We start from the raw sequence: 11563 nt of genomic DNA on the forward strand, positions 1-11563 counted from the left end.
TGCACTTCAGATCGTCTTTAAACCACAATGTCTCACATGAAGAACCACACCCTTTAATCTGACTTCCCCTCGCTGTTTTTACTTATAAATACCGTTTGTCTCGGACCCTTGGTCATCCGACTTGGTCAGACCGGTCCTCAAGAGCCCCCTAATCAAACTGGAAGCATTGGTCAACAAACACCACAGTCGCTGTTTTTCACAATGCAAAATACTTTATTGTTTTTCCACAAATGCTCTCCAAAACACTCCCACCCCTCCTTGAGTTTGTCCACCATCCTCCATCCTCAGTATGTCCGTATGAAAAAAGCGCCTTCTGCAATTGTGTGCACTTTCTCCAGCCACCTCAGTTAAATGGAAATGATTTGCATCCTAGCAGTAATGTACCCTGCTTGACCTAATGCCGAAATGTAATCATGTTAAACTATATTCCCAAACGTATTTAATCAATATTTAATCAAATCTCTTCACCTAACCACAACCGCAATTCAAAAGCCTCAAATTAATATCCATGATCTGATCATCGATGATTCTTAATTTTCATGTTTCATGTTAAACACATGTCTAATGTGGTGTGGTTGTTTTTAAATAAATAGTGGTTCTGATGTGGTGCAGTGTGAGTCGGCCTCACTGTCGACCCCTGGTGGTCAGAGCTTTGCGAACTGAATCAGGTTCCGGTTAATCTCCGCAACATTCCTGCATCCTGCCATTAGAAACAGAAAAGTTTTTAAAGCCTGATTTGATGTATTCAAATATCAAAAAGATATTATAGAGGAAAAAACTTGACAATATTTAGATTAACCGATTATATTTTATGTAAATTATTATTATTTATATATTATTTTAATATATCAATTTTATATTAAATCAGTATATTGTCAGAGTTGACTCACCAGACAGAGCCATTGACAAGCGAAACTCATCATTGAGTATCTGCAGGACCTCTCTAACTCCTTCCTCTCCCTGTTGAAACAAACACCAACATCACATCAAGCTATAGATACAGTCAAGACCCAAAAACCAACACAAATGACACAAAACTACAGATAGTCAAGACCCAAACATCAGCACAAATGACACAAAACTTTAGATACATACAATAAGACGATCGCATATTAGACCAAACTATAGATACATAGGCCTACATTAAACACCAGCAAACATTAAACCAAACTAAAAATACAGTAAACACCGGCACACATTACACCAAACTATAGATACAGTAAACACCAGCACACATTACAACACCAAACTATAGATACAGTAAACACCAGCACACATTACAACACCAAATTATAGATACACACACCAGCACATAAAACAACAAACTACAGATACAGTAAACACCATAACACAGTACAACAAACTACAGATACATAATAAATACCAGCACACATTGCACTAAACTATAGCCACATACAATAAATATCACCACACATTGCACCAAACGTTAAATACAAGACCAATACACCAAGCTATAGATACATAATAAATGGCAACACACATTGCACCAAGCTATAGAGAAATACAATTAACACCAGCACACATTACACCAAGATATAGATACATAATAAAAAGCCACACACATACCACAAACAACAGATACATACATAAACAACAGCACGCATTACACTAAACTTAACGTAAACAATTAAAATCACGAAAACAAATGAATCGAAATCGGAAAATTCCAAGGAGTTTAGTCAGAACGCAATGCTACATTAATGTTGTATTCATGTAATTAATGTGACTAAACCAACGATAACCCTTGACAACTATTACATTTGGCATTCAATCAAACACTACAGTAAAATATCACACACAAACACACACACAGATGCATTCTTAACCCCCGACCTTATGTTACCTTGTAGGCAAGCCCCCACACGGCTGGTCTGCCAATGAACACACACTTGGCTCCCAAGGCCAGGGCCTTCAACACATCACTTCCTGTCCTGATCCCGCCGTCCAGGTAGACCTCGATCCTCCCCTGCACCGTTTCCACAATCTCAGACAGCACATCGATCTGTAGGGCAGACAGGTGTGGGTCAGGTATAACTAAGTTTTGGGTTAGGTGTACAGTTGGTGTGTTTAGCATACGGGTTAGCTAACAGGTGTAGCCTAAGGTTTTATGACAGGGTTTGTGACAGGTTTAGCCGTTTGTTTGTGTTTAGTGTTTGGTTAGTTTAAACGTGTTTGGTTCAACTAATATATGTTGGGCTTAGCCAACAAGTTTAGCAAACAGGTGTTAACCTAACATTGTGTTTGGTTTAGCTAGCAGGTTTCTCTCACAGGTGTAGGACAGTGTACAGTTGGCATGTTCAGCATACAGGTGTTCAGGTTAGCGAACAGATCTTAGAGTTTGCCAACAGGTTTAGCAATGGTGTTGGTTTTAGTTCAAATGTGTTGAGTTTAGCATGTCTTGTGGTTTATATCACATGTTTTGTGGTTTGAATACAGGTTTGGGGTTTAGCTAACAGGTATTGGGCTTGGACAGACAGATGTAGGTTAGGTGTAGTCGCAATGCAGGTAATGCCTATGTTAGACGTAGGTAAGGTTAGGTAGATGAGGTGTAGGTGAGGTGGGGTGACCTGTAGGTCAGTAAGTGTCGGTTACATGCAGAAGAGGTGAGTCGAGTTGAGTCAACAGGTGTCCGTACCGTGGCTGGGCCGCCGTCCAGCTGCCTCCCCCCGTGATTGGACACTATGATCCCCTGGACGCCGTGCTCCACGGCCAGCTCGGCGTCCTCCTTGGTCAGGATGCCCTTGATGATGATTGGCAGGCGGGTGAGGGACTGGAGCCAGTAGATGTCCTTCCAGCTAATGGATGGGTCCAGGGTGTTGGCTGGGATCCCATACTCCTCGGAATCCGTAAACTCCTGTTCCACAGATAGGTACGCTATTTCAGATTTATACTGTTACTGTTAGCTTATCCTGATTCTAACACTGCTAATATACCGTTACTATAGCTGACCCTGATTCTACTACTGCTAATATACAATTACTGTCACATATCCTGATTCTACTCCTGTCATGTACTGTATATGAATTAGCTGTATGTAACCTTGGACAAAAGTAATACAATTGTGAGCTCCCTTTAGCGACCCAGTATGCCCAATAGACAGTAGACGTGTTGTTCCAGAACATTGTATCTCATCCAGAGGAAGGTCTGGTTCTGACGTACCGTGACCTGGAACATCCCGTCTAGGTTTTTGACCTTGAGGTGCGGCGGCAGTTTGAACTGGTTGCGTATGTCGTTGCGCCGCTTGCCGGTGTAAGGCACGTCGACGGTCAGCACCAGCGCCTTGTAGCCGAGCGCCTCAACGCGCGCGACGATCTGCTCCGACAGCTTGCGGTCGCGGTACACGTACAGCTGGAACCAGCGGAAGCCATTGGGCGCCGCGGCGACTATCTCCTCCACGGAGCAGGTGGAGTAGGTGCTGGTGATGTAGCAGGTGTTGACCGCCTCCGTGGCTGGAGATACGACACAGGAGTGGCAACGTTTTGAAGGTGTTGAACATGGACATAACATGTTATATGTTATCATTGCCTGTCACATTCCTGAACACCTTACCCAAGATGTTTCTAGCGCACTAGAGTTATGAATGAGCCTGCCCTGACCCTTGCCTTATAGTTGTCGGTTGACACTTGGTTCCAAAACGTCCTTGATGCCTTTGGAACAAGTCCAAAGGCATCAAAATGTAAGAGTGCCCCTTTCAAATCCTTACATTTCTCTATCAATCTGTCCGGCTCACTATTTGTGATCTACAATTTAGATGACATTCCATTGAAAACATTTACAAAGAACACATACACACAAGCTAAAAAACTAACTTTAACAACGGTCCATTACCTCTGGCTGTGGCGACCTCGCCCTCGTGCCAAGCCAGGCAGTGGAAGGCTGTCGGTGCTATTCCCACCGGGAAGCTGATCTCGGTGCCTTGCACCGTGGTCCGGGTGTCACTCACCGATACGTCTCTCAGGATGCGGGGCCTGAGACGGATCCTGAGGCGGCACAACAGGCAAACAGTGAGGAGGAGTATTCATAAGGAGGAGTATTCATAAGGAGGAATTCAGAATGTAGTCTTGACGCCTAGCATAGCTTAGAATTACATCTCTAATATACAATAGAAGGGTACTGTGTCCTTTCCATAATCAGTGGTATTTTTTTATGACAAAAGTAGTAGTTAAAATGGTAATGTCAAGATGCTGGGATGGTGAAGAAGTGGATGAATTGTTTGAATGGATGGATGGATGGAGCTGCAAGAGGACTAAATTCTCCTGTAAGAGCACATTTGCATAAGCATTTGCAACTTCTTAGTTCCAATGAGCCACAGAGTGGCATATTCATGAAAATATAAGCCTTATCGGATTGTTTCGACCAATGTTTCACCTCTATGGACAGTGAGTTTATCGCAACTAAATACAAACAGATTCATATTTTTTTCATGAATGGGGCACGCTATGGAGGGAATTGCATCTAAGAGGTTGCAAGGTCCTCTTAGTTGCTTGTGGTTCGATGGATGGATAGGTTGATAGAGGATGGATGGACTGATGGATGGTTGATGGATGAATGGATAGGTCGGTAAAGGAGAGGATGGATAGGGTGATGATGGTTGGATTTAGGGTGTGTCGGTCGATGGAGGATGGATGGATGACTGGAGGATATATGGGTGGATAAGGGCAGGGCTCTCAAGTCTCACGCATTGGCATGAGACACACGCATTTCAACCCATGCACACGCTCGCACGCCACACTTCATATTTCTCACGCAGAGAAATGACCAAGATAGCGCCCACCAACTTGCACCGCTATTTAACGTTGCGTTTCTCTGGGTCGTTCACAAACAAGTTAGGCTACGCCCTCCCCTACTCTGTTCTCTTTGCATTGGTGGAAGCGACTTTAGCGTTACGGTCATGTTTGTTTAGATTTTTAGCATTATTGTTTTATAGGGACAAACATTAACAAATTTCTCCTACAGGGGATTGATGAAGTTGTTTCTATTGAACAGAAAGAAACACTTGGTCATACTTTACACACACTTTAACACAGCATTGGCCTTCTGAATGCCACAGATATATTTTAAGCATTGGACTGAATGCCACATAAATATCTAATTATTTTTAATAATAATAGTTTGTAATGTTTACAAGTTCTGGGAAAAGTATATGCCTCTACTGGTGTTGCTTAGGCCAATAGTCTTTTGAGGCAGTGTTGTTTCTGAATATTAGTGTTAAGGGCCAATAATGCTTATTATCGTACATTAGTCAGCATGTCCTTATGGCACCACATTTGAATGCAGTCACATGTTAACATACACCCCCCTTCCCCCCCGACAAAATCTCACTCTGAACTCAATTCAAACCTTGAGAGCCCTGTAAGGGAGAGGATGGTCGGACTGAGGATGGACCTGAGAGTAGTGTGAGAGTACCGTTTGTAGGCCAACAGGTTGTCGTCGCGGGTGCAGCACTCGTCTGCCCCGGCAGCGTAGTAGTCCCAGGTGGCCTTGGACAGGTGCTCCTTGGCGTACTCCTCAAAGTCTGTGAGGCACACTAGTGCCATCTCTGCACAGCGCCCTCCCTCCCTGCAGGGGGCGCAGAGCGCAGCTTAGGAGGGACAGCAGCTTCACAGACTCATCTGGACTTTATTTCCCATGGTGCATTAGAAATGGTTTTGTTTAAAAGGCAATTTGAAACGGTTAAGTTGAGGTATAATGTGTTGAGGTTAAGTTTGTGTATCAGGTTAGAGAGTGTTGATATCAGGTTAGAGATGGTTGAGTGTAGATATCAGGTTAGAGATGGTTCGGTGGAGACATCACGTTAGAGATGGTTAGGTGTAGATATCAGGTTAGAGATGGTTAGGTGTAGACATCACGTTAGAGATGGTTAGGTGTAGACATCACGTTAGAAATGGTTAGGTGTAGACATCACGTTAGAGATGGTTAGGTGTAGATATCACGTTAGATATTGTTACGTTCCAATGCGTTCAGATCTCAATGCATCATGGTAATAACCACCTGGAGGGTAGTATAGTTCCAATATAAAAGAGTGCAGCGTTGATACAGCCTAAGACAGCCTATACACACACACACACACACACACACACACACACACACACACACACACACACACACACACACACACACACACACACACACACACACACACACACACACATATATATATCTGTAATGAATACTTAATAAATAAAAAAGGATCATACTTGACTTAAGAGATCACTTTCCACCTTTCACTTTTGACTGTTTAACTGTGCAAGAGATGCAACACACTAGTCGTATCCTCATCACAACAAAGAGGCTTATTGCATCATCTTCATAGTATAACATACTGACCTAGCTACCAAACAACCTTTCAGTTAGGGAGAAGCAGTCATCCAGAGGCTCAACTGTTTAAAGTATTGAATTTGTTGGCTTTCAATAACTCATGTGTATAGCTTGATGAATTGCGCATGCACAGATTTTCTGTTTTAATAAAACATAAGCAGTAAAAATGGGAAACAAAAGTCCAACATTTAGTAGACTATAGTATTAGATTAGAAGAAAGTTATTTAACATACCTCGAATATAAACAAAACCTTTAAAATCGACAGATCCAGTCTGCTGCAGAGCCCCTGGTCTCCTCACCAATAACTCACGATGAGACTTTGAACTCTGCCCTGTGAAGCTAATCTAAAAACAACTGCATGACCAAACCGTTCCAGGGGAAAAACAAACTGCTAACCACACCGGCATTCATCTATCAAATACAGGAGTAGGTGCAGAAATGTTTAACTATTACCAAGTACTACCAAAAGGCTACAATAATATGAAACATACTTTAAAAACTACTCACCAATACAGCAGTATCACTACCACATTTCCAATACCCTCTCATACATAATATCACATAAACTACACAACAACACAGTATTATTACTACCACTTTAATACTACTCACTATACCATTAGTATCACCACCACTTTACAATTACGCACTATAGCATTAGTATCACTACCTCTTTAAGCTACTTACCAACATAGTAACACTAGTATTTTAAAATACTCAACGATACAGCACTCCCACTGCCACATGTCCTATACCCTCTCATTACATCACAACAAAAGATTACAAAACAATACACTAGTATTACCCAATACTTAACAAATACTCACTAAAACAGTCGTATTTTTATCACTTTAATACTACTCACTATAAGATGGGTATCACTACCACTTAAAAACGACGTACCAATATAGTAACATGAGTATTTTCGAAGTACTCAACCACACAGTAGTATCAGACCACTCTTCAACTAGTCTCCAACACAGTAGTACCAATAGTACTGCCGGAATTTCCAATCTGGGATAAACAAAATACATCTTATCCAACCAACTACTCACCAATAGTAGTATGACTAGTACTTTGAAAGTACTCACCAATCCAGGTGTGCCATTTCACCACAGTAATTCAGATTACTTCCCTTAAACAGAAACATATCCCTGTTTCCATGACGATCCGTAGAGCCAATGCAGTGCTTTTGTGTGGATGGGAATCAGACCTCCATAGCCAGCCCTGCCTGTGACCCTGCTCTTATTGTGTACGTGCTGAAAATGTGCTGATTGTGACTGTGGGCCAGATGGCGTCCTACAGCCCATAATATACTGATGTACAGAACACACTCCATACACACAGCAACACACAAACTAGACCCCACACACACTGCTGCAAAAAGGAATGGACATAACACTCATGCACACTGAAGATTACATCCAATTAGACCTATACTTAATTTATTTACATACTTGCTTGCTCAGGCGTTACACAAGCACACTCACTCACTCACTCACTCACTCACTCACTCACTCACTCACTCACTCACTCACTCACTCACTCACTCACTCACTCACTCACTCACTCACTCACTCACTCACTCACTCACTCACTCACACAAACCCCCACACACAGAAAATGCATGGGCTACATTGACATAACATTCACAATCTATATTATAACGCCACCGCTGTTTCTTGTGAGTTTAACGTTTTGTTTCCCACCATAGTGTGTCAGTGATGGAGGGAGGGATTCATACTTGTGGGGTGGGAAGGACTCAATTGACCCTTTAATAAGAAAGATATTAAAGGGTTTCAACTGCGTCAAGCCGGCATGTCTTTGAGGGAGCTGACGAGAATTGGAACCAAGATGAATTCAGATCCTGAATGTAGGCCTTGATCACACATACTGAAGGCTATTCACTAATGAAACATTACAAATCACATAATCCATTGCCTCATAGTTTGTCTAAGGCAGCCTTAGGTCTTTGAGTCCTGACCCTGGCTCGTCGTCTATTTGCGGTAATTATAATTCTCTAAATGTCGTGCACAAATAAAACATTACTGCTGCTGCTACATTGTTTCTGTAGTAAGGAACACAAGGAATGCTGTTTGGTTTTGTCGTGATACGTTCTGCTGTAACAGAGTCCGACTTATTGCCTTTGTTTTTATAGTGTTGCCATAGTCAAACAGTCTTAATTAAATGGGTTAAAAAGAGCATTCTTTAATGTTTTGGTGTACTTCTGATCGGCTTGTAAGTGTTTTGTCCAACAGACAGGCATTGTTTACCTGCATGTACAGGGATACACCTGTGTATGATTATGTATCCTATATATGGGTGTGTGCAGGTATATACAGCTGTGTACAGATATATTCAGGTGTATACACGTTTATACAGGTAGACTATATACAGATGTGTACTGTTCTATAAAGCTGTTTACAGGTATATACAGCGGTTACCTTGTGTATAAGGTGCATAAGGGTATGTACAGGTGTATATACACAGGTAAATCCAGGTAAACAGGTGTGCACGTGGACATACAGCTAGGCTACATACTGGTGTGTACAGGCGTGCACAGGTCCAAACAGGTGTGTTTGTGTGTGTGTAGATATGTACAGGTGTGTGGGTTCTTACCTATTACAGATTGCGATGCTCATTGTTGTTTAGTAGTCGTCCACTCTAAGGATACTCATTACCTGTGGATCAGAGAGCAGAGAGAGAGCCAAAGGGTAGAGCACGCCTTCCTGTCCAAGCTCAAATATAGACGCATTGATTGGCCTCACATTGACACAGCGTTAGACTTACTAGTTTATCAGGAAAGACCATGCTTTTTACTGTTACCTTTCAACCTTTTCTCGACTTTCGGTTTGTTATGACTAATGTACATCTTGTTTTGTCTCATTTTATCCTGCAACCCATAGCGATCTTTTGTTTTCGTTGCTGGTTTGACCACAAGATGGCAGTGTGAGACCGCTCCGCCCCCCCAAGCTCACTCTACACCACACTTCACTTGCCTTTCCTCCACAGCAGGTACAATGTAAACAAAGAGAACCTCTCGTCGGCGGTCAATGTTTTGTACTGTACTCTATTGTCTCTTGCCCCTATAGCCCCTATAGAATTTCAGCCAATGTACAGGTAGTAACGTGGTGAGCCCCACGCAACACAATGACACGCACGGCCATGCATGCAGGCACGCATACGCACACACTCGCACACACACACACACACACACACACACACACACACACACACACACACACACACACACACACACACACACACACACACACACACACACACACACACACACACACACACACGCGCGCATGCACACAAACACTTGCAATGCTTTACACTCATTCAATAGTTTCAAGATCAAGATAGTCAAGATCATTTTTAAGCTTAGTGTATTGGGTGATGAGTTTAACATACAGTTGTTAAATGCTTGCAGAACCTTATACTGTAAAACACGTTGTTATTTGTTTAGGCCTACCTTTTTCTTTCTAAAACAAAATATTTAATTAATGCAGCATCCATGGCACAATACATTTGTTTTCTATTACGTAATTCACTATAGCATCATAGTGTATTCTTTTTTTGGTATTCAAATACCTAAGGATTAAATTCACTTCAATAAGAAATTAATAATAAATCATAATTGAGTTCATTCAAATAAACTACGGAAACGTCACGTTGGACCAATTCACTAAACCTCCTCCATTGTCCTGTTTTGAACTAAAGGCGGGCCCACCAGCTGTCAGTCAACCGCTCATTCTGAATGGCTCCTCACAGCATTGTCCCCGTCACTGTTCCAGAAACACCTGCTCTGTTATCACCTCGTCCATCTCTACCACGTTTACCCACCTCACTGCTCACATATTACACCACATTCACCAACACACCGGGAACTATTGGCTAGGCATGGACATTCGATGTGGTAAGCAGGGAAGCAAGAACAAGAAACAGACTCATTCTGTTTACAAGACAGACAGGTACACAGAGGTGGAGAGACAGGTATCCTTTAGCCTAGCCGACAGATGGCAGACAGATGGCAGACACAATAAACAACACAACCGGCCTGTGGAACTAAACATCCCCTGGCGTCTGTCAGATGTCACTCATCGTTCAGCCTGGGGCGTCATGTTAACCAGCTCTATAAAAACGGTAAAGGAGCATTTGAATTCAGACAGAAGTCTCTTACCTTTTTCTGTGCTGCTGTGTAGCTTGACGTGCTAGGCCCTCTCTAGTGTGACCCTAGCGGGCCCAGGTCCGCTGCCCTGCGCCCTGATTGGCTGCCGCAAACCTCTCTCTATTCGCTTTTGCTTTTCTTTTCTTTTTTTTGGTTGCAGCTACACCATCCAACCCCCCTCCCCACACACACACACACACACACCCCATGCCCCCCCAGGCAGGACCAGTTAACCCTCTGTCAGCAGCAGGCCCCCCTGCCCTCTCTAGTCTCACACACATACACCCTCACACACACACACAACCACACACACAGAGACACTCACACACAGACACTCTCACACACACACACACACACACACACACACACACACACACACACACACACACACACACACACACACACACACACACACACACACACACACACACACACACACACATACACACTCACACACAAACACACACACACAGACACTCACACAGACACTCACACACGCACACACACACACACACACACACACACACACACACACACACACACACACACATACACAGACACTCACACACAGACACTCACACACAGACACTCACACACACACACAAACACACACACACACACACACACACACACACACACACACACACACACACACACACACACACACACACACACACACACACACACACACACACACAGGGAAGGATCACCATTCAAACATTCATTTCAGTGCTATATACAGTGCAATATTCTGTATGTATCAATAGGTACAGTGTATGGAAGGCATTACTATTACCATTTTAAGACACAGGAGGGTGCAGGCACGCCGGTACTTAAATGCATTGGTACAGGAGATATTTTCAATCTTGGGGAGACACAGAAATCATTAATTAATTAATTTTATAATTATATCTACAGGCCTATTTAGGCTTACTTATCTTGAGAGATCACATGGTGGTGGTATGAGTGAAATATTAAATGGAATGGGGATCCAAGTACACTTTGAGCCTGAATAGCCATTTTCATTTATTCAGTTGTCGTACACTTGT

General features: G+C 42.8%; 1 protein-coding gene across 4 annotated transcripts; it reads right to left on the bottom strand.

Moving 5' to 3' along the window:
* Window positions 1-192: 192 nt before the first annotated feature.
* Window positions 193-10655, bottom strand: hao2 (hydroxyacid oxidase 2 (long chain)). 4 transcript variants are annotated; one of them, XM_060039400.1, is made up of 9 exons: window positions 10527-10655; window positions 8960-9021; window positions 5428-5580; window positions 3850-4001; window positions 3181-3470; window positions 2657-2875; window positions 1865-2023; window positions 891-960; window positions 193-700 (listed from the first exon to the last, which is right to left on the bottom strand). In XM_060039400.1, exons 2-9 carry the CDS (start codon window positions 8980-8982, stop codon window positions 645-647), a joined length of 1122 nt encoding a protein of 373 aa, XP_059895383.1. In that variant the 5' UTR covers window positions 8983-9021; window positions 10527-10655; the 3' UTR covers window positions 193-644. The 4 variants fall into 4 exon arrangements, with proteins under 4 accessions (XP_059895383.1, XP_059895385.1, XP_059895382.1 ...); XM_060039402.1 differs by lacking the exons at window positions 8960-9021; window positions 10527-10655 and adding exons at window positions 6013-6071; window positions 6573-7028; XM_060039399.1 differs by lacking the exons at window positions 8960-9021; window positions 10527-10655 and adding an exon at window positions 7432-7621.
* Window positions 10656-11563: the final 908 nt, after the last annotated feature.

Source organism: Gadus macrocephalus, chromosome 20 (genome assembly GCF_031168955.1).
Source record: "Gadus macrocephalus chromosome 20, ASM3116895v1".
In the NCBI taxonomy this organism is placed as follows: domain Eukaryota; kingdom Metazoa; phylum Chordata; class Actinopteri; order Gadiformes; family Gadidae; genus Gadus; species Gadus macrocephalus.

What these genes read in the sequence shown, in the direction of transcription:
- hao2 (XM_060039399.1), bottom strand. Translation starts at nt 7,490, where the DNA reads ATGTTTCTGTTTAAGGGAAGTAATCTGAATTACTGTGGTGAAATGGCA. An exon ending in TGGACGGCGGCCCAGCCACG is followed by an intron (nt 2,024 to 2,656) that starts GTACGGACACCT and finishes TCTGCCCTACAG; the next exon opens with ATCGATGTGCTGTCTGAGAT. An exon ending in CTTGTCAATGGCTCTGTCTG is followed by an intron (nt 701 to 890) that starts GTGAGTCAACTC and finishes TTCTAATGGCAG; the next exon opens with GATGCAGGAATGTTGCGGAG.